The 23,756-nt window shown below is 44.8% G+C and overlaps 1 protein-coding gene across 1 annotated transcript in view; it reads left to right on the top strand.

The window, feature by feature from the left end:
- Positions 1 to 23,756, top strand: part of KCNQ3 (potassium voltage-gated channel subfamily Q member 3) — a 365,166-nt gene that overhangs the window by 285,913 nt on the left and 55,497 nt on the right. Inside the window, exons 2-5 of the mRNA XM_023222961.3 lie at positions 13,305 to 13,395; positions 15,103 to 15,229; positions 18,857 to 19,029; positions 23,574 to 23,729. Coding sequence (XP_023078729.1) covers positions 13,305 to 13,395; positions 15,103 to 15,229; positions 18,857 to 19,029; positions 23,574 to 23,729 — 547 coding nt within the window. The remainder of the gene's footprint in view (positions 1 to 13,304; positions 13,396 to 15,102; positions 15,230 to 18,856; positions 19,030 to 23,573; positions 23,730 to 23,756) is intronic.

Genomic DNA, 23,756 nt, shown 5'->3' with positions numbered 1-23,756 from the left:
GAGTGCAGTGGCGTGATCTCGGCTTACTCCAACCTCAGCTTCCCAGGTTCAAGTGATTCTCCTACCTCAGCCTCCCGAGTAGCTGAGATTACAGGTGCCTGCCACCACACCTAGCTAATTTTTGTATTTTTAGTAGAGACAGTGTTTCATCATATTGGCCAAGCTGGTGTCAAACTCCTGACCTCAGGTCATCCACCCACACAGGCCTCCCAAAGTACTGGGATTACGGGCGTGAGCCACCACACCTCACCAACATTTACACTTTAAATGATACTCTTTTAATCCATTTGATTATCCCACGAGGTAGATTTAGAGGAAACTTTTTATTCCACAGTTAATAGGAATCAATAAAAACCTACTTAAGGGGAGCCTATTGAAAACGAGAACCAATACTTCATACCAAGAGGGAAGACAAAAATGCCCTATTAGTACTTTGTCTTTAAAAAACTATTAAAACACAAAAATGTGTTTATTGTATCTCACACTTAACAAAAATTTAGGTTATAATTGCAACTGTGCTCTAATTTTTAGAATGAACAAAGACTTAATCAGGTATTAATTGAGGGATATGTTCTTAATGCCAAATTATATATTACAATGTGACTTTACGTTTTATTTTCACAACATTCAGGGGTAGGATTGGATGAAGTTTTTAATCCTTTAAAGTATCAATTGATTTTTTTTTTCTTGCAAGATTATCGCCTGTCAATGGCCCTGCTGTATTTAAAACAGCTTTCCATCATCATTTCTATCAAATTTGTGAAAGCCTGTATCTTTTGTAAACTTTGCCTTTTTGCTTTGCAAGTGGTTCGTGTTGTACTACTGAATGGTGTATCTGATGGTGAGGCAGAGACTGACCTGCAAAGCCATGATGTGCCCAGGGTATAGGTGGCTGTGATATTGTCAAGGATGTTTGCATAGAGACTTCATTAGGGTAGTGCCTTTGGTTATAAAGGTTTTTGCTGTCCTGTGCAATCTCTTAACTAAGAGGACTGAAATGAGGGATATTAAGATAACAGAGATACCTTAATTTTGTTTTTGTTTTTGTTTTTTTGACATGAAGTCCAGTTTTGTCACTCAAGCTGGAGTGCAGTGGCACGATCTCGGCTCACTGCAACCTCTGCCTCCTGGATCCAAGCTATTCTCCTGCCTCAGCCTCCCTAGTAGCTGGGATTACAGGCACCCACCACTGTGCCCAGCTAATTTTTGTATTTATAATAGAGATGAGGTTTCACTGTGTTGGCCAGGGTGGTCTCGAACTCCTGACCTCTTGATCCACCCACCTCAGCTCCCAAAGTGCTGGGATTACAGGCATGAGCCACTGTGCTCGGCTGTTACTCCTGTTTTATAGCTAGGAAATTGAGCTTTGGAAAAGTAAACCTGCCAAAGATCATCATGTTGCTAAGTGGTGAGCTAAGGTTCAGATCCTGACAAACTGGTATTAGTTATCTATTCCTGCCATAAAACTTAGCTGAACACGACACACATTTATTATCTCACACTTTCTGTGGATCAGGAGTCCAGTCATGGCTTACCTGGGTCTACTGTTCAGAGTCCCTCACAAAGGCTACAGTTAGTGTTGGCCAGTGCTGGGGGCTCATCCCGAAGGCTCAACTGAGGAAGGATTCTCTTCCAAGCTTTCTTTTGTGGTTGTTGACCAGGGGCCACATTTGGCTCTATACTACATGGGCTTCTCTAGCACAGCAGCTTCAAAGCCAGCAAGAGAGACAGTCTATTTGCAAGATAGAAGTTGAAATTGTTTGTAACCTGATCACAGAATTGACACCCTTTATTGTAGTCTATTGACTGGAAACAAGGCACAGGTCCCAGCCAACTTTAAGCAGAGGGAATTACCTAAGAATGTGATGCGCAGAAGGCAAAGATCACTAAGAACCATTTTAGGGTGTACTTGCCACAGATAGACTCTGAAATATTTACTCTTTTCCTTTTTGGCACCAGCTTATGCGGGAAACATGACAGGTACTTGCAACATGAAGATGCCTAAAGTGTAACCTGACATCACTTTGTAGTACCTATTACCCTGGTGTGAAACTTGTGGATGTTTAATAAAATGCTTTGCTAGTGATGAGACCTCAGCCCACAAGGGAAGGCAAATACTTCAGTCCCCAGCATGCCTGATACATAGAAGGCATGCCACAAATGACAAATCAAATGTCACCAGATTGACCTTAGCATCCCAGGATGTATCAGAAACATGGTTTGTCCTAGAGAAAAAAGGGAAAACATCTGGAGATAGACTGTTTGTCTCTTCTTGCTTGGCCCAGATTCCCACTGTGCCTGCCCACTCAGTGTGGCCAGAGAATCATGTGGACTTGGAAGTTCCTAGCTAATGGCTTGTCTCTAGCCTACGGGGAGAAAGGAATGTGACTTGCCAGAGCTTGACTAGCATTGCTTTTATATGCAAGTGTCAAATGAGAACAGGGATAGAGAGAAGGTGTTGGAGGCAGTGTTAATGGGGCTGTTGTATATTTTAGCTGATGAGACAGTGTTAATGTGGAGGAGGACATAGGCATAGAACAGAGCTGCTTGGCCTGGTGAAGGCTGAGAACCCTATCCTAGGCAGAAGCCTCCACTGCAACCCCCACCCACCCAAATATGGCATGTGTAGAGCAGGTTGGATGAATCTGGGAATATTGACGAAAAGGAGGTCTTCAGAAATAGACAAATGGTTACTCAGACTGGAATCGATGGGGCAGAGGACAGTGTGTGAGGGAGCTGAGACATCATCTTGCTAGGGGCTCTACAAATTTTTAGTTGATTTGTTCATTATACATAAAGGAATCCCAGGTCTCATAAAATGGCAAAAAAAAAAAAAAAAAAAATTCCATGAACCATGGTGGGGCACAGTTATTGGCCTGACCATCTAAACTAAAATCCACTCTTGCAATAGCTAACACATACCAGCCCTGTGTGCTGTGCCAAGCACAACACTATGTAGTCTGTGAGCATTTATTTTCACAACATCCCTGAATTAGGAGCTATTTTCATCCCTATTTACGGATGAGGAAACAATCCCTTAGGTGCTAAGTGGCAAAGCCGAGGTCTGAACTCAAGTCTATTTATCTTCGAAAGCCTTTCCAGACCCTCCCACCAGGGTTATTGGCTGAAAGGCTGAACCCATGATAACAGACCTGACAGGCCTTGGGGACCATCTGCTTTAATTCCTTCATTTCACAGATGTAGGCACTGAAATCTGAGGAGAGGAAAGAACTTCTCCAGGCTCCTACAGTGAGTAAACAGCAGAACTGGAAATAGATCTGAGATGTGTAGTTTCTTCAGTCAATCCTTTGGGTTGGGCACTGTGATCCCAAGAGGAAGATTGTAGCATCTCTGCTTCTCCAGATTGGCCTACAAGAGAACACAGTAGCACGGGTGCAAGCACAATGTGATGTGCTCTGTTCATCATTGAATGCCCAGGGTCTAGAAACAGTCTATCTCCAGATGTTTTCCCATTCCTGTCCAGGAATGGGTGGATTCTGTGAGGGGATAAGAATAAAATCCTACGGGAATGCACAAAAGGATTTTTCTAATGTTGACTGGTGAACAAGAGAGGATGAACGATTAGCTCCTAGGGGACGATGCACTGTCGATTCCTAACTCTTGGTATACAATGAATGGTCAGTAAATATTTCATTGAATAAATGAATTAATAGAGGAGGTGACATTTGAGCTGAGCCTTAAAGAGTAGAAAGGAGGAGTCATTTGGATGAGGGAGAGGAAACATATGATGGAGAAGAACCGAATTTTGAAAGGCCTGCCACATTTTGATGAAATTGTAAGTTTGATGTGACTGGAGGGAGAAAGAATGAAGAAGTAAGCTTAGGAAAGAAAACTGATATATTTTGGAGATCTATTAGGCACATATTGGTACGCACATGTTTATAATCATAATGTCTTCTTAATGGACTGACCCTTTAATTGATAGATAATGTCCTCTTTTGTATCTTGTAACAGTTTTTGTCTTCAAGCCCATTTTAAAGTCTAATATTACTATAGCCACCCCAGCTCTATTTTGGCTCCTGTTTGCAAGGAAAAGCATTTTCTATCTTTTCACTGTCAACCTATTTGTGTCTTTGGATCTAAAGTGAATCTCTCATAGACAGCATATAGTTGAATCATGCTATTTATCCTCTTTCATGACATGATCTGATTTGGAAGAAGCTGGTTTACCTTTCTAAAGAGTTGGAACTTTACCCTGTAATGGATATGAGGAGTCCACAGCTGTATTTAGACAGGGATTTGGCATAATAAGTATCCTCGCTTAGAAAAATGGTACTGGAAGGCATGTACAAATGAGTACATGGTGAAGGGCAGAATCTTCCAGTACCATCTCCTGTGCTCTCTTCTCCTCACCAACAGCTCTTGCTGCCTCTTTCCAGCTCAAAGGGCTAAGTAGCACTGAAGGCCCCATAAGGGGCCATTGCCTGGCTCAGCTGTGTCAATTTGTTGACCCTGAAATGCAGCCTCACAACACGGGTGTTTATTTGCCTCCCGTGCTCTTCTATTAAATAATTGTGAGTTTTGCAACTTTTAAGATAGTATTAAGAGATGGAATCGTTTTAAATGACTTCAAAATTATTCCTTGCACTTTTTTATGTGTTGTATAAAATTCTGACATTTGACAGCATGGTTTATAGTGCCTAACACGTCATAGGCAAATAAGCACAAGACATATTTGGAGAGAGAAAAAGCATAAATGTTAAATGAAGAAAAACAGTGGTCAACTCTCGAAAGAGAAGGTGAGCACGTCGGTTTTGTTTTAATTCCCTGAGTGACCCTGGTCATTCAGCCTTCTGCCCTGATGTTGGTGGGGTTCAGCAGAAGGGGACAGGTTGTAATCAGGTAAAAGAATAGCACAAATGTCCATAAAGATGCACTCTTTGATTTACCAGAGATAAAGTAGAAAGTGGCACAGTGGAGGATGCAGCAGGCTGAGAGTTGGGAGACCAGAATCCTCTTTCTAGCTCTGCAGGGAGCTATTTTGTAGCCATAAGCAAATCACTCAGAACTCTGATGTAGAAACTTCCTTTCTGTTAGATGAAAGAGTAATAGGTCCTTCTTAAGGTTTCCTGAAATTTCCAGCTAATCAAATTTTTGAAAGAGCTTGGCATGAGTCAAATCAGGAAGAGGAAGATTTAGAAAAACGATTTTAGCTCTGTCTTATGTTCTCATGTCTGGGTTCCAAGGGAATGGCAAATGGTTGGTCTTTCCCTGCCCCTGTGACAGACATCACGAATCAATAATGGCATTTCCCCCCAGTTAACTTGGCTGCAATCTGGATTCTTTTCAACACCCATTCATGGCAGCCTTAACCAATCCATCCTAGTGGGTTTTCAAGATAAAAATGATTTGTCAACCCAGTTCTTAGTGGGTGGAACAGTTCTCATTAGGAGATAACCCAAACATCGTTTTTGGGGCTGACTCACAGAAAATAAAGAAACCCCTGGCGCACAGTGGGTGCTTTACATCTGAGGCTTTTCAATTGAGGGTCAGTGGGATCCTCATGCAGTCTGAGGTCTGTCATTGCCTTTTAAGGTTATGTCTCCTGCTTAAGATCAAAGATCAGTAATGGTTGCCAAGGGTTAGGACAGGTGCAGCTAACGATGATGTAGTAATGCCTCTCTTTTAAACAATTCAATGGCAGACAGACAAGGATTCTAAGAAAGGGAGTCTGGTGCTACCTTCTAGGACATTTTGAGGGCTGCAGATGCTCTGAAAGCTGTCCATGAACAGCTGTAATTAGTGCAGGAGCCAGCAGGGGTTTCTGGGAGCTATCTGGAATGTTACTAACCTTTTTCTGCCAAATCTCAGACTCCAGAGGAAGAGAAGGGAAGACATTGGCTTATCCCAGCTGAACTGAGAACAGCAGGCCAGGCTGCTTTCCCTGCTCTCCCTCTGGCTCTGACCACACCTCATTCTCTGCAGATTCTCTTCCAAGGCCCCCTTGGTCTCAGCACAGTATCTGACTCCTCACTCCCTTTGTGTCCCTCCTGCCTGAGCTTGGAGGCTCAGTTCCCCATCTGTAAAATGGGGATACAAATAAAATGATAATCCCCTTCCTCATAGTGTTGTTCTCAGGAGTAAAAGAGAAAATGATGCATGAAAAAATTCCTGCATCAATGTTTTCACTGTGTTTGTCTCACTGTGAATGAAGCCTGTGAGGGGATGTTTGGCTGGAAACCTTGCCTCTTACTTCCAGCAGGCTCAGCTTTGGAGCCTATAAATGGATGCCAGATATGAGTGAGAAGACGCAGCAGGGATTTCCTGGTACCACTGTGGTCATCCCTCACATCTGCATCTGCAAAAGCCCTCCTTGCCTGCTGCCTGACAGAGGTTAGGTATCCAGTGGGCTTGGACAGCACGCACTAGTTCCTGTCCTGAGGCCCCTGCATTTGACGCTTTAGAGCCACCTACACCTGACAAAGGAGGCTTCCTTGTGTCAGTTCCCTTTTGCCCTCCCCAAACTGGGCTTGGATGGAAGATGGCCAAGGGTGAGGAAAGAATACTGAGGGTGGAAGCATGGAGGCGATGGAAACTGATTTAAGGGCATATCCGCGACTGTTGACCCTGACTGGCATCGTTTGCAAAGACAGCCTGGATGCTTCAGACAGAAGGCTGCTATTGGCTCTCGCCAAGACTCCTGGCCACAAACCCTTGCTCACTCCTGCAGGGTGTAGAAGGGAGAGAGAAGTGGTGGGCAAGGCACAGAGGAAGGAGGAACAAGAGAGGAGAGGAGCAGTGGAGGAAAGGATGCAGGAGAAGGAGAGGAAAATGACTCAGGAATGTCAGGGCAGTAAGAGAAGAGCAGAGAAAAGGAAACAGTCAAGACTATAGAGAAAGACCAGGTGCTGTGGCTCACGCCTGTAATCCCAGCACTTTCCGAAGCCCAGTTGGGTGGATCACCCGTGGTCAGGAGTTCGAGACCACCCTGACCAAAATGGTGAAACCTCGGCTTTACTAAAAATAAAAAAAAAATTAGCTGGGTGTGGTGGTGCATGCCTGTAATCCCAGCTCTTTGGTAGACTGAGGCAGAAGAATCGCTTGAACCTGGAAGGCAGAGGTTGCAGTGAGCGGAGATTGCGCCACTGCACTCCAGCCTGGGTGACAAAGCGAGATTCCGTCTCAAAAACAAAAAACAAAACAAAACAACAGCAGCAGCAAAAACCACCAGACTATAGAGAAGGAAACTGAAGTGACAGGACAGAAGAAAAGGAAGAACAGGAATAATTGGTGAGAGTGGAGAGACAGGAAACCGAAACAGGAAGAGAAGCAGAAAACCAGGAAGAAAGCAGCTGGGGGCGGCTCTCACGTCAAGACCCCCAGGAGCATCTCTAGCCCCACGTTCAGCGCCACATAGTTGTCCATCAGTGGGACTGATAATGTGGTCTCCGTCCGAAATCAAGTTCATATGTTAAGGGTAAATTGAAATATGCAAGAAACTAAGGAGTGCTTCCTCTTCTCAGGTTAAGGAGGGTTTCCTTGATGCTTTTAGCTGTATAGATTAATGATTGTTCTCCTGTCTTAGCAAGAGGGTTCCTGAAGTTGCTGGTGAGGCGTGAGAAGCGAGAGGCTACGTCCGGCCTCTGCTGCCCCCTCCTGGCCAAAGCGTGGCTCCGCAGGCTCCCTGCGGATGGGAACTCGGCTGACACTGCATTTTGGTGGTTGGCGAAGGAGGAATTATCCCTTCTCCTTGCTCTAAAATCAGACTGCAAGAGCTGAAAGAGAGTTAGATATTCAGCCTCGACCTTTCCCCTAAGCCTTAAGTTTAGATTTCCATCAGCTGGATGGAGATTTCCACCTGGACCTCAAGTGCAGCAGGACCGCAAGTAGCTTCTTATCTTCACGGTGCGGCTGGCCCCACTGCACAGCTTCTTGATGTCTGCGAACAGCACATTGTCCTCTTTCTTCCCACCCCAAGACCTTCCGAGTGCTCCTCTTGCTCTATCTTTATATCCCATTAGTCACGACTCCTGCCAAGACCACAGAAGGATGCTGTCTCATGGGACCCTTGTCATCTCTCCAGCCCATCCTCCTCCTCTCTGGTCAGCTCATATACACACACATATATGTGTATATATATACACATATATATACACACACATAACCATCTTTCTACATATATCTATCTGTATATATATCCATATATTGCACATATATATATATATAGAGAGAGAGAGAGATACATATATATGTATGTGTGTGGATAGATAGGTAGATAGATCTTCTAGGCTGGGCACAGAAGCTCATGTCTCTGATGCCCGTGCTTTAAGAAGCTAAAGAAGGAGGATCTTTTGAGTCTAGACTTTCAAGACCGGCCTGGGAAGCATAAGGAGACCCCATCTCTATAAAAACAAAATTAACCATGGGTGGTGGTGCACACCTGTCCCAGCTACTTGGGAGGCTGAGATGGGAGGATCACTTGAGCCTAGGACTTAGAGGTTACAGTGAGCTATGATCACACCACTGCCTTCCCACCTGGGTGACGGAGTGCAACCATGTATCTTTAAAAAAATTATCTACTGCAGAATAAAGCTCAAACTATTCATTTGATCTACAAAATCTTTCATATCATGCTCCCAGCCTGTCTCTCCAAGTTCACCTTACGTCCCTTGCCTTTAATTTCAACAACCAAGGCCATTACTAATTGCTGAAATTATTTGTATTCATTCTCTAAACATATATTGGTTCTTAATAAGTGTCAGGTTTGAGCTATTCACTGAGATACAGAAATGAGCAAGACATAGTCTCTGCCCTCTGGGAGTAGAGTCTAATAGAGCAAATGCACACATGCAGCCCAGACCTCCTTTGGGTTACCCTGCTGTATAAAAGTGAGATGCACTGTGTGCAGATTCCCATTCCACACGGTATTCGTTTTCTATTGCTGCATAAAAAATTGCCTCTAACTTAGTGGCTTACAACAATACACAATTTTTTAATCTCAGGTTCATGAAGAGTCTGGGCATGGCTTAACTGGGTCTTCTGCTGAGCTTCTCATGAAGTAGCAGTCATGGAGTTGACTGGGGTGTGTTCTTCTCTGGAGCTTGTGAGAGGACTCCCCAATATCCCATGATTGTTGATCCTTGCAGTTCCAGAACAGGTCCCACTTTCATGCTGGTCATCAGCCAGGGGATGCTCTCAAGTCCAAGAACTCCACAGTTCCTTGCCATATAGCTCTCACTGGCCTTTCAAAACAGCAGCTCACATCAAGAGCAGCAGGAGAATCTCTAGTCCCAGAGTCTCATATAATGTAACATAATCACAGACATGACTATCCAGTTGCCTTTGCCATATTTTAAAAAAAAAAGTACACAAAGTAGTGACATCCTATCTCTTTTGGCATATTCTATTGTTAGAAGCAAGTCACAGGTTCTTCTTGCACTCAGAAAAGACAGTTATGCAACTGCCTGACTCATTGGAGATTACTTTAGGGCATGCCCACCATACACACAACTTGAATCTTTCACGATGGATGGATGGATGGATGGATAGATAGATAGATAGATAGATAGATAGATAGATAGATAGATAGACAGACAGATGTCTCCGAAGTACAGGGAGCTGTGTAAAATCTCAGAGTCCAGCTAGGGACTCCTTTTCCTGCCAAATTAATTCAGCTGTGGGACACCAACCTGTCTCCTTTCCCCATGCACTGATCCAGCCATGGGTTCCAGCACCAGGATTGATGCCAACTAAACACAAACTCATTTACGAGGCTGTGGTTGATGACTTGCATTGTTGGACCAAGAACTTAACATTTTAAACAATCTTGTTCTTAAAAATCCTTCAGCATGTGACTAGACCATATCCTCTTCTCTCTCTCTCTTTTTTTTTTTTTTTTTTTTTTGTCATTTTTGGCCCTCAACACCAATCCCCATCTCTAATTTTTGGATATTTTTTTTTCAAGATGGAGTTTTTGCTCTCGTTGCCCAGGCTGGAGTGCAGTGGCACGATCTCGGCTCACCACAACCTCTGCCTCCCAGGTTCAAGCGATTCTTCTGCCTCAGCCACCCGAGTAGCTGGGATACGGGCATGCACCACCACACCTGGCTAATTTTGTATTTTTAGTAGAGATGGGGTTTCTCCATGGTGGTTAGGCTGGTCTTGAACTCCCAACCTCAGGCAATCCATCTGCTTCAGCCTCCCATAGTGCTGGGATTGCAGGCATGAGCCACCATGCCCAGCCGTTTTTGGTTAATTTTTATTGCTAAGTGGTTTAGCAGTCTCATGTTTTTAGGGTTGCAACTTTTACTTCAATTGAATCAATAAAGTATTTCCCCAGGCAAAGGCAGTTCCTTCCCTTAAAGGAGTCTGTTTTCAGGTGTTGAGACAGTATGTTTTATTTAGCACATGATGTACTCAGTTAGTTACATGATGATAGCGGCTTGTGGTCCATGCTGGAGTAGAAATGAATCAGGGTGCTCTGGGATCCCAGGGATGAGATCACACAAGGGAGCCTGTAGAGAGCTGCTGGGATCAGGGAAGGCTCTAGAGGCAAGGCATGACTGGCGCTGCCAAGACATTAGCAGGTTAATGATGGGGATATGGCAAAAGTGGGCAGGGAAGAGGACCACCAAGACAGAAGGCACATGGGCTCAGATAATTTGAGGAAGTTTTGTCATTCCTATGACCAGTCTGGGTGTGGGGAAGCAGCGGGAGATGACAAGGCTATGAGGAGGGCAAGGCTAGATCACAAAAGACCCACATCCCTTGTTAAGAAAAATCAAACCTGGTTCTTTGTCCATGAACTTTTGTACCTCCTGCACACGTACATGTTGTTCATGAGGCCTAGGGGTCCAGACTCCGGGTCAACACATAAAATGGGGAATGTCCTGGATAAACTTGGACATATGGTCAACTGCAGCATAGCTTTGAATTTCCTTCCGACCTCTTGGTTACAGCCCCTCCAGGATGCTCCCAAAGCATGTGAACACTTGGGTCATAACCTCAACCACATTCTACAGTAATTATTTGTCTTGTTTTCCACATTGAATTAAGGAGTGCTTACATAATGAGGAATAGGTTTTATTCATGTTTGTATCCTTAAAACCAGTACTATGTCTGAGACAAAAGAGGCACCAAATAAATTGGTATTAAATCGCAATAAATGATGGTTAAGTCTTACTGAAGGCTAACTTTTCCAGGCACCTGACATGGATTACATCATTGAATAATGGAGGATATGGACGTTTAATTGGATTCATTTTACACAGAAGGAAACCATGATTCAGAAATGTTTTGTATTTTGTCTAAGAACACACAGGTTATAATAAGAAAGAAAATAATTGTAAGCAAGGTCTTCTCTACAGAGCCTATGAATGAATAAAATAAGGTCTTGAGTGAATCATAATGTGGACTTACAGAATCTTCTCAGAGTGATTAAGTTCCCTGCCTTCTGACTGGCCAATGATGAGCATGTTTCTATGAGAGCACCATGATCCTCAACAATTGACTTAACAGTATCCCACATCAATTATTTCCTGAAGTCCTCAGAATCATGGTATGGTGAGCCCTAGGCAGATTCATTATTCTCATTCCCCAATGACTGGGATCTACCAAGTCAATGAGCTGCTCAAAATCACATAAAAGCCACCAGAGCTTCCTTTTAAGCCCATGTCTTTGGACTCCAAGCTTTGTGGTGGTCATTTTACTGACAACATAGTTACCCTGATGGTAGTGATTCTTTGTGATGAATTTCTTCATCTCTAAAACGGGAATGGTCATATCTAACTTTGCAGGTTGTAGTAACAGTTACTGATGTTGTTACCATCATCAGCACCACCATCAGCAACATCATCACCACCACCACCACCACTGTCATCACAACCATCACCATCACTACCACCATCATCACCACCACCACCACCTCCACCATCATCATCATCAACTGTGAAGATTTGGGGCTTAGGGGAGGCAGATATCAAACATGGGTCAAAGTCGAATTTCACATAAAATGGCCAAACACAAGGAGTTGGGGATCTTGTTTGGGTTCCTGGGCATGATTGGAGACACAAAGATTCAGATCTGAAGATCAGCAGGTTTATTTATCAGAAAATATGATCAGGATCACTAAGGGTCAGAGGCAGAACTTGGTCCCAGCCAAGGTCAGAAGGAGACATTTCCATCCTCCTTACATCATGGTCCTTATGGTCACACCATGAGACAACTTTCTGTGTATCTGGACTGTGAGCTCATGAGGACAGATCCAGCTTATTCATCACTGAATTCCAGCTCTGTATGCTCAGTGTCTGCCATTTAAATATTGAATGAATGAATGAACAAAAGTCACAAAAGCATGGGTAGAACCTAAGTAGAGCAGAAAACCAGAGTACCTGGAGTACGAGAGCTTAGAGTATGTAGTACCAGGCTTCACCCATAAACCCTAGCTTGTAAATTCCCTATTGGACACCCAGGGAACCTGGTACCGACAACTAAGCCAAAGACTCTCCCCCAAGAGGGAGAACCATTTTTCTTGGTGAAACAATGAAACATGTTCTCTCTCTCTCTCTCTCTCTCACACACACACACACACACACACACACACACACGCACACGCACGCAGGCACGCACACCTCTCACAGAGTTTATAAAGATAACAATCCTAAAGAATTGTAGTTCGCTCGTGCCTGAGCCTGGGCATGAACCAGGTGACCTCTCCGTGAATTTTAAAGGACCAACATTCTGAATCCTTCAGTGTAGTAATTCCTCTTCTTTCTAGCATTTCAAAAACAATTCCAAAGATCCCGAATTGAAAGAGATTCCTTCCCTTTGTATCAATTGACTGTAAAAATGAACAATATTCATACTTAGTGACAGAAGCCTTTGCTGAATTTTTCAATCTTTGGAATAAATTTGTGTTTTCTTCATTCTAAGAAAACATTTTCATATAGTTTTAAATCAGTCCTATGTGTGTAGAACACATTATAAATTAATTCATATTCTTATTGACTTGTGAAAAGTTGTCTTGACTTTTGGAATTTCAGCAATGTCCTCCAGTTTGGAACCAGATGATCTAGTTTAAATTATAACTAGCTGATTCTACTAACAGGCTGGTTAAGTAAAAGTATGTACATTGGTCAACTTTTGTCACCTTGTTTTGTCTAACTGGGATGATTGTTTCTGCCTGCCTTGCAGGTTTGTCATGAAGATTGAATGGGATAACATAAAAAGCACATGTCAATGTCCAGCAGAAGTTGCAGCTTCATCCTGGAAGACAGCTTTCCCTATCTTAGCCTCAAAGCAAGCATGACTCAAAGGTTCCTTAGTCTTTCTTTCTTCCCCTCTAGGTTCCTGATTGTCCTTGGGTGCTTGATTCTGGCTGTCTTGACCACATTCAAGGAGTATGAGACTGTCTCAGGAGACTGGCTTCTGTTACTGGTAAGATTGCATTCTGGGGTAAATGCTTCTGGTTGGGCTTCCACAGTGATGAAAAGGAGGTTGCCCTTGGGTACACTCCTCCCTGACTGGTTGCAGCTTCCAGTCAAGTCCAGGCCCAAGGAAAAGCAAAGTCTCCCTTTGGGCACTCCGCCATGGGCACATGTGGAGTGAAGAATGGCATTCCTGGTAAAGATTTGCTATTCCACATTAGTGAGAATGGGAAATAAAGTCAAAGCAAAAACCAGTGCATGTTATTAAATGATAAAATACAGCTTCCCAATCCTCTAAAAGTTAACACAAAGGCATGTTTCATTCTAAAAACCTGTCTCTGCTTTTTCTTCCTGGTATCCCACAATCTAAAGTCCAAGGATCTCTCATTCTCTTCAAGGCCAGGTGCAGAATTCCATTTATACCTAAAACCTCTAAATCTCCCCTCCTGGGGCCTCCATTTGTTTTCACTCTCTGTCCTCCATCAAGTGGTGTGATGGAAACAGAGTAGGGTTAGAATTCTTGGGCAAGTCAGCTAATGTACCCCTGACTCTGTTTGCTCAAGTCCTTGCCCAAAATATATAAGGTCAGGTGAGCAGCAAATGCAGACATAGGCTGGGCCCAGCCTCAGTGCCTTGTTGAAAGGTGGCTCTAGCAAGGGTTTGCTGCTTCTGTAGCCACAGGACAGCACTGGTCAACTGGCCCCTTGAATGACCACACCCTTGTATGACTAGGAGTCAGCCCTGCCTCTTCAGGGCAATGCCGACTGCATGGGGTGAGGCTCCATCCTGCACACAGGGCAGTCGTGTGGCCCCTAGTTAGAGCTTTTAAAATAGTGGAGACTTCTTCTCACACTGGGCAAGCCGTCAAGGCACCAGAGTCAGCACTTCCTTCTGAGAGCAGGGGTTTGCAACGGCATGACTCAGAGCTGAGACCTCAGTGTGGAATTCCTTGGAAAGCACCCAACTCCAGGAACTAGGCTCCAAGGATTGTTGTCAAGCAGCAATGCCTTAGGGGGCCCAGGGAGGTCACAAAAGAGAGAGAAGCAGAGGTGTTGGTGTCTGATTATCAAGGGAGTTGCAGAAGGAAAAGGAGACCCTGTGTCCTGGAGAGTACTTAAGCTCCTGGGCGCTGCTGCCTAGTTACTTGAGCCTGAGATCCCTTCTTCTCCACTTCATAGCCTTGAAAAACTTGTTTAACTACTCTGTGCCCTGGTTTCTCAAAATGTAAGATGAGAATAATATTATCAAACACTTTGGGGGCTATCTGGCCCAGAGGCCAGGCTTAATAACCATTAGCCACAATTAGCAACACCAGGGTACAGGCACTGGGTGGAATTAATACATTGTGTTCACTGATATCTCTCTTTTCAACCCGACTGCACTTCTTGGGGGCTTTTCATTCATTAAAGGGACTTTTTAAATGATCTATTAGAAGAAAAACATAGAAAAAAGAACAAGCAATCACTGTGCCAGGTTTAGCAGCATTAAGGACAGTCAGCACATCACAATGAAGACGGGAGGCCTCCAAACTGAATGGCAGTGATGGACCTGTTCTCCCCATTCACCTTCCCCACCCCCATCCCCAGCTATCCATGCCAACCAGACAACCAGCAACAACACAGAAATGGAGTTCTTCAGAACTTCCGAATAGAAATCACCAGCACCCGACAGGCGGGTCCTGGTTAATCAGTGCCTCTCCATATGCTCTTCCATGCAGGAGACATTTGCTATTTTCATCTTTGGAGCTGAGTTTGCTTTGAGGATCTGGGCTGCTGGGTGTTGCTGCCGATACAAAGGCTGGCGGGGCCGACTGAAGTTTGCCAGGAAGCCCCTGTGCATGTTGGGTAAGTCCTGACCCTGAGCCTCCCAGCCTCCTCAGTTCTCTTCTTTTGGGGCATTGTTTCTCTGAGAAAAGTTTAAGCAGCTATTCTGGGAAATCATGCGGCACTGTGGAGGCCAGCCCAGCCCCTGACACTGCCTGGATGAGAAGGGACACTGTCAACCTTCCAGGTCCTCAAATTCCTCCTTCTGTGACTGGTCCTCATAAGGACTGCACAGTGCAGGGATTCTTAATTGGCGGTGGAGGGTGTCACTCTTGGCAATTGGGTTGTGGAGCAGCAAGCAGGTTGCAGTGCCTGGACTAGTAGCACCCCCAGTCACTGTGACAATCAAAGTTCTCCACAGATTTCCAGACGGGTTGGGATGGAAACTGTAGGCGTGACACCATGACTGGCTGAGAATCTACTTCTACAGCATCACGTTGTGTCCATTGTACAGAAATAGAAACAGAGGATCACAGAGCTGAGTCATTTTTCAGTCATGCAGGAAAGAGCGGATTCTGTCCTAACACCCAGGTGTGGTCTTGCTTCTTAATCCAATGGTTGCTTTGAGAGGTGTCACTGGAATGCTTCCATTTGTGTGCAGGCAGTTTGATAGTAGAGAAGGTGGAAGCTCTCACCAGCCTACTGGTTCAGTGTGGACTAAAGTCCGTGGATTCACAGGACAAAATCTCCTTGAGTGATGGATAGGAGTCTGGGAGCTTCAAATCCATGGGAAGGTTGGAATTACAGGATCATAGTGTCAGGGCTGAAAGGACCTCCAAAGGCATTTAGTCCAACTTACCATCATGTCTGATGCTCCAGTCCCCAGCAGCAGCTGTTAAGTGGTCATCTGGGCTCTGCTTGCGTGCCCCTAGTCACAAGGTGCTCACTACTTATCCGGGCATTTATCTTCTTTTAACTCCTCTGACACTCTTCAAGTATTTGAGTCTAGACATTTTATTCCTCCTCTCCACTCCAGAAGAGTCTTCTTTTATCAAGGAACAATGTTATCAGTGGCTTCAACTTACCTTACATCATGCATTCTCAGCATCGTACTCCCTCTCCTCTGAGCATGCTACTCATTCTTCATTTTACTTTTGAAAAGTCATTCCCAGGACTGGACACAGTCATTCAGGGATGGACAGCCAGCTCAGAGAAGAGCTGGACCATATCCTTTGTCCCAGGTGCCAGGCTTCTCTCCATGCAGCCTGGAGTTGCATTGTCTTGCCTACTCCCAGCTGAAATCTCTGCCCTATTCCCATCTACTGCTAAGGTTGGACTTATGAGGTTTTGGGGTTTTTCTCAGCATTTTGAAATATGGGAGGTATGTGAGTGTGTGAGTGTGTGTGTGTGTGTGTGTGTGCAATGTTGGAGGACTTTTTTGATGATTTTTTTGTATTTCTTCTCTCTTCTTTTGCCCTCTTTCAGTATCTAATCCCCACTTTTCTTTCTTTCCTCTCTCCTTTTCCTCCTTCCAAGTTTTTTGCAAGTGCAATACAATTAAGCAGACTTATTTTTCTTCTTTGGCGTGACCGATCTAAGGCTGACCAGAAGTTCTGAGTGTGTGGGTGGTAGCTTTATGATGGACTGTGCCCGCATTCAAAGGGACTCCTTCCCAGTTTGAGAACATCCCAACAGATGGAGCCCAGACCCCTGCAGGACAGGTGCATCCCCCATGGGGCAATATCCACTATTTTAAGATCAGTTGCGGTCATAGAGCTCCAGGTCCCCTTCCACCCTCCCTGGGGAGATGAAGCTGGGCCTCAGTATCACACGGTCCTTGCTTAGTGTTGCCATGTTTTCCAGTGTACTCACATCCACTTCTTCCATAATGTGGCCCTATGGGAAATGTTGTCTTTCTCTGTTTTAGAGACGAGTATGGTTATCACGCCCATGAACATGATGGCCTTCATACTCAAGGCAGTCTCAGACCCTGCCATTTTGAGTAAAAATGGTTCAGAAATGCCTCGTGGAGCGTCTTAGATCATAGTGTTTACTACACATCTTGGCGTTCTTTTGTTTTCTCTACAAGCATTATAGATGGATAGTTTTGCACAGATAATCTGAGAAGCCTGGCAAATAATGCAGATGTATCAGTATCCAGAGGTTTGACCTCTAGGTTTTTCCAAAGGTCAGGTACACCTGGGGGACACTTTAACAAGGTAGGAAAGACATCAGCTTTTTGGCAAATGTGACTTGATATGAGTTGAGGAGGTTATTCCAAGCTGAGAGACCAGAACACACAAAGATATGAAGATATGTGGTCAATGAACTACAAAGGCTTCTAGCAGATTCCCAGGAGCCAGATCACAGAGGGCTTTGCAGAGCTTGGACTTTTCCCAGTGGACAAATATTTCTTTAAGTGTATTTCCTGGAACCCTTGGAGCCCTTGCAAAAAATAGTTCTGTGGTCAAAATATTTTGGGAAAGACTATACTTCACTTGTATAATTGAGAACCACAGTGTATATCTGCAGATTAAAGACTCTGCGAAGCCCTGCAAACCCCATAAATATGTACAATTATTATGTTTCTATTAAAAAAAGTAATGACACTGAAAATAAATAACACTAATAATTTTTTAAAACCAACTTAATGGAGTTTTTCTCCAAATTTACTTGGCCATGTGGTCCTTTTTACTTGGTAACTCTCTGCAGGAAAGTAGGGTGATAATTGATATGGGAATTGACTACAAGAAGGAAATAGAAAAGAGATCAGTTCCTGCCTCTTCCATACTAGATGATTTGATGTCAAGAGCCTACTTAACCATCTCAAGTGTCTCATCCCCTTGTTCCATCTCTGAAATGTCTGTAGTGGACATTTTCATGCCATCTCCTGTTACCAGCATCCCATGTCATGGGTGAGCCTATCTTCTTTCCACGATCTACCCCAAGGCCTTCTCTCAAGCTTAGGGAGATCACTGGGCCAGTGTAGCTCAGATGTGTGGGGGCGTTGACAATGCTATGGATGACCCTCAACCAGCAGGAGGCAAGAAACAGATGTCCCAGCCTTCCGTTTTTCAGATGGATAGTCTTGGAAAGTCTGTTTGCAGCTCAAAGGACTCAACAGTGACCTTGATAACACCCCCTTACATTGTGTGTGTGTTTTTGTTTGTTTGTTTGTTTGTTTTACATTCTGTCTCTCTTTCTGCCATGACCTCTGCTTCCTAAGATCATCTTCCAATAAGTTACTTGAACCCAAGTTCCTACCTCAGGTGATACTTTTAGGAGAAACACGTATGGAAACAGTGTCTGAGTGTCAGGCTTCACCTCCATAGACTGAGCAGTTGCAGATCTCCTCTGGGGACCCCAGAGTGAATCTCAAGGACCACACTGCAGGGGGCCTTGGTGAATTGCTGCTCTGCAGCCAGCATTAAAGTGTGGTAGGCCTATTTCCAATCCCAACCCAACTACTTCTGGCCAGGTGGCCTTGGAAAGGCACTCAGGCTCAGAGCTTCAGCTTCCTCATCAGTGACGAGGGAATAATCTCACTTACCATGTGTGGTTGGTGGCAAGATTCAACAGCAGTGCTCAGATTGTCCCACTACTTGGCACATGCTGATCTGCCGGCAAACAGCACCTATGATGATGCCAGTGCTTTCGCTTGACCTTCCTTTCCCTCTTCCCTCCCACTCTGTCTTTCCCCTCTCCCAGACATCTTTGTGCTGATTGCCTCTGTGCCAGTGGTTGCTGTGGGAAACCAAGGCAATGTTCTGGCCACCTCCCTGCGAAGCCTGCGCTTCCTGCAGATCCTGCGCATGCTGCGGATGGACCGGAGAGGCGGCACCTGGAAGCTTCTGGGCTCGGCCATCTGTGCCCACAGCAAAGTAAGTGTGATGGAGAAGCTACAAGACCACATGGGCTTCCCACCCACTTGTGCCCTTCCATGGCATCCCTTCCTTTACAGTGTCCCCAGAAGGCAGTCATTCTGCCACCCTTGATGATAACGACAAAGAGCAAGAGGAGGAGGAGGAACAGGAAGCGACGGCGCTGGGGTGGGGGATGAGCAGGTGTGGTGCAGGAAGCAGGAACAGGTGGAGCTGAGCTTAGGTATGGGCTCCACCATATGCAAATGACTTGGGCCAAGTTGCTCAGCCCTCTTTGGCCCTCAGTTTTCTCACTTTTAAAATAGGGATGATAATGCCTATTCCTTGAGCGGATGGAATGAGCTCATTCAAGGCCACATGCAGTGGGAGAGAAAGGCTTGGGAATCACACAGGCTGGTTTGAATCTGAACTCTGCATCTGTGACGTTGAGAATTTTTTTGCCTCGGTTTCTGCATTTATAAAGTTAGAATAATAATGCACTGACCTCACAGGGTTAGATGAAGATGAAATGAATTGATATGTGAAGAGCACTTAGAAGGTACCTAGCTCACAGAGATTGTCCAGTTGCAAGCATTATATAAAGCCCAAAGCACAGTGCCTACAACTTAGTGCTTGACAAGGACTAGCCCACCTCATGAATCAGGCACTATTGCCACCTCATTACACTGATAAGGAAGAAAACACGAAAGAGGAAGTACCTGCTCAAGGTCACGCAGTGGGATACAAACCACAGCAGTCCACTTCTAGGCTCTGTGTCCAGTGGTTTCCTGCTGGCTATGGTGGTGCTCACCTCTCCCAAGTAGATCAGAATCCAGGAGGGGTGGAACTCAGTCCATTCCTTTTCCAGAGTCCCATGTGGTTGAGCAGGTATGGAACCCAAGCAGCCAGAATCCAGTTCATTTGGATTCATGGTACTGCCTGTGTTTCTTTCCTATTCTTAGCCCAGGTCTTTGGTAGCACTTTGCTTTAATCTAGCTGCTTTAACTGGATTCTGGAGGAATGAAGAAAAACCCCTATGTCTCAGCTCAGGCAGGAAAAAAATCCCGAGAGGAGAAATCAGAAGGCGAAATCCCTGGGATGCATGTTCTTTGGGGGTACAAAGCCAAGCTTACCTTGCTTCCCAAGAGAGCATCTTTTTGCACCCACCATGGCGGGCATAATAGATGCTGTTGTTGTCCCACCTAAGTCCCTTTTAGTAGGAGCCCTGTGACCATTTCCTCAATGATGACATGCAAATGTGTCACTAACACTGAAATCCCTTTCTCGGGTTCTGTTTCTGGGGAGCCGGACCTGAGGCAGTGAGCCCTGGGCAATTTGACATTAAGGAGGTTAGAGTTTTCCTTATGCATATTAACGTGACCATGCCGCCTGTAGCTGGACACCTCCAAAACATACTCACACAACCCCTGGTTCTTCTGTCTCAAGGATGCACCTAGATAACGTTGAAGGGGTAGTGGTTTCCTATGAGATCGCATCTCAGAGTAGAATATGAGCTTGAGAGTCAGACAGCAACTTGGCTCAAAATTCAGCTCTGCCACCTTCCAGCCGGAAAGCCTTAAAGATGTCATTCTATTTTTATGAGCTTCCTCAGTGGTAAAAATGTGAATCCTCCTGGGTACTCATGCGAGAAAAGGTGCATTTAAATGCCTGGTAAGTCATAGGTGCTCGTTAATAGTAATGTTTATTATTCTGAGTATGCTTTTCCTCACATACCATACATATAAGTATGGACATAAAATGGAGTGAAAGTATAAAATACCTGGGAATCCTTCAGCTTAGAATGCAATTTCTTGCCATCTGTGTTTTATTTTTCATCTGTGCTGCTTCTGGCTGCAGAATCATTGAGGTCAGAGCATCCTTTACAGGCCCTTTTCTTCCTCCTGACCTTCTATTTTATCTTTTATCAAAGGACATGTTAATAAAACCCCTATGGGTTCAGCCATAGCCCGTATCCATGGAGCTGAGTTGATTTACAGTTCTGGTCAACACTGGTGCTAAAAATTGCTGGTTTAGGCCCTTGTGCTGTGTTCCTCCAGATTTTAACAGATCCCCGGTGCCTGCTGGCTTTTGCCGTGTAATTACCAGAGACCATCGGAAGTTTGTGATGTAATTCCTCAGTAAATATGGTCTTGCACTGCAGCCAGACCCCAGTGAGGCAGATACTCTTTCCCAGGAGTGGGAAAAGGCTCTGGAGCAGAGTTTTCTGCATACAAACTTAGATTTACAGGCTCTTGTTAGACTCCAAAGTACATGTTGTGAGTCCTCCTGAAAGCCTGTGCTACCAGAGCTGGGAGGAGGCTCTTCCCCAAGGGAATCACCAATAGTACTGGCAAATGGACATTGATCGATTCATTTCTTTATTCATTTCTTCATTGTACTCTGGGCCGGGTTCAATGGCTGACTCTTCTGGGCACTCAAAGATGAAGTGTGGGAGGCTCTGTTGCACAGGGTTAAACTTTCAAAGTTAATGCTTTCACTAGAGGATAGGTCAGGTTCTCCTCCCAAAATAAATGAGCCCTAGAGCTCCCACCACCCAGCACAAAAACCTAAACATCTTCTGGCTCACACTGTATCTGATGTGTGCTGGGAGGGCCTCAGCCATCTTGAATATGAGGACTTGAGTCACCAAAGCAGAGGAGAGGAACCTGGAGAATCCTGCAGAATGGATTTAAGGGGCAAGGAGGGATTCACTCTCATCACTTTCCCATATTGGCTGAACCCCAGTACCTTAGCCTCAACTTGACTGCAGGGGAGCCTCAGCAGGTTCAGGAGCTACCTGTTGGGGAACAGTCACAGGTTCTGCCACAGAGCTGCTGACAAAAACTGTATAAAGTCAGAATTATTTGGAATAACTGCAAAGTAAATGACTATAAAGTACAGAATTAGGACCCATTTTCACTCCTTTTTGGTGACTGTTATACCATCCCTTATTAATCTAAACAGTCAGTTTTTATGTGCACACAGAAACAGACAACTATTTCTTTGCTTAAGTGCCGGATGAAACTTCTGACTTGCATTTGGGGGCCAGAGGGTATGAAAAAACATATAAACACACTCCACAAGCAAGAGGCTTACACTCAGGCGATCACTGGGGAAGGACTAGTCCATGCACCTTTCCGTTCTCAAATTCCCTGCAGCATGGAACCTCGCTCATCAAAGGGAATGGCTGGCTGGGTTGCCTGTATCATCTAAGCAAACCCCTCTGCTATAGACCAAACTCACACCAGTACAACGTGTGTGTGATGCTGTGGGCAAGGCCAGAGCATAATAGCAAATGATAATAAAATGTTGGAGGCTTGGAGAAGTATGTTTAGAAAATGGGGAGAGAATAAAGGAACCACAGCTGAACTCTATCTTTCATTGGGGGAGCAAACATTAGAAAAATTTCATAGTGGAGGTGACATGAGTCTGAAGATGATTCCATGCTCTTTGGTTGGTCCCATTGCGGGAGGGCTATTCAGACTGCAGGACCCATGTGAGCCAAGTCCTGCAGGGAGGCAGGAAGCAACCCTGTCAGGAAGATTCTACTGGCCCAGAAGGGCCAGTTGACTGACCGCAGATGGTCAGATATAGGAAAGATACCAATGTGAACAACTTTGTTCTCTGAGATGACTCAGCAAGAATGACAGTCTTAAATCTCCATATTGTGTTTACCCATAACCTTGCCTTTCTTCCTGCCCAACCTACTATGATAAACCTTGAAACTGGAATAGGATGAGAGAAAGAGAGAAAGTTGGAGCTGGAAGGAGCATTAGGTCCTGTCTCCATTAGGGGTTTTGAAGCTTCGTTGAAGTTTCCGTCCATACCATCCTGACTATTACTTAGCACTTTTCATTAAATCACCTTACTCTTGTTTACTTAGTCATATGTCCTAGTCTATTATGTGATAATATCCATGAAATTACAGGCTTTATGCCTTCTTTTGCTGCTTTTGCATAGGCTCTAAATCAATATTTAATGTAAAGCTGCATTTCAGCAGTGGTACACATGACAATTTCAGGAACTCTGTGGCTCTGTCCCTTCGTGTGAAAAATGAGGATACTAACATTCAGGAGAAGAGGAGAATTTGCCCATGGCCACACCATAAACTGGCGTCAGGGCTGGGTCTCTGTCCACTATGCAGTGCTGTCTCTTGCTTGCTGCTGCTTTCCTGGTTGTACTGAGCTTTCTCCTTGCTCTACGCAGTCCTGCATAGACCTGAGTCTCCTGAGTCCTGAGCCTTGTATCAGAAGAAGCAGCCACTTCCTCCTGCCTTCTTGACTTCCTCTGAAGCCTCTTGAGCTGTGATATTGAAGTGGCCCTAAGTTAGAAATCTTCCTCTCCTCTTGGAGCCATATACTCGTTCTGTTAATTAATGATGAAATAACTACCATGTTACTGATCCCATTTTACAGTGATGGAAGATGAAGATCAGAGAAGGTGAGTGATTTGGCCACAGTCACAGAGCTGGTGAACTTGGACTCCAACTCTGTTGTGTCTGGCTCCAGCATCCACTCAATGACTCCCCAGTGACCACTTTTCATGTCCACTGCTGATTCTTTCAGGAACTCATCACTGCCTGGTACATCGGTTTCCTGACACTCATCCTTTCTTCATTTCTTGTCTACCTGGTTGAGAAAGATGTCCCAGAGGTGGATGCACAAGGAGAGGAGATGAAAGAGGAGTTTGAGACCTATGCAGATGCCCTATGGTGGGGCCTGGTGAGTCACTACCTTGGAGGCCAACTC

This window comes from Piliocolobus tephrosceles, chromosome 7 (genome assembly GCF_002776525.5).
Source record: "Piliocolobus tephrosceles isolate RC106 chromosome 7, ASM277652v3, whole genome shotgun sequence".
Lineage (NCBI taxonomy): Eukaryota > Metazoa > Chordata > Mammalia > Primates > Cercopithecidae > Piliocolobus > Piliocolobus tephrosceles.
This window is presented reverse-complemented; position numbering and strand designations above follow the sequence as displayed.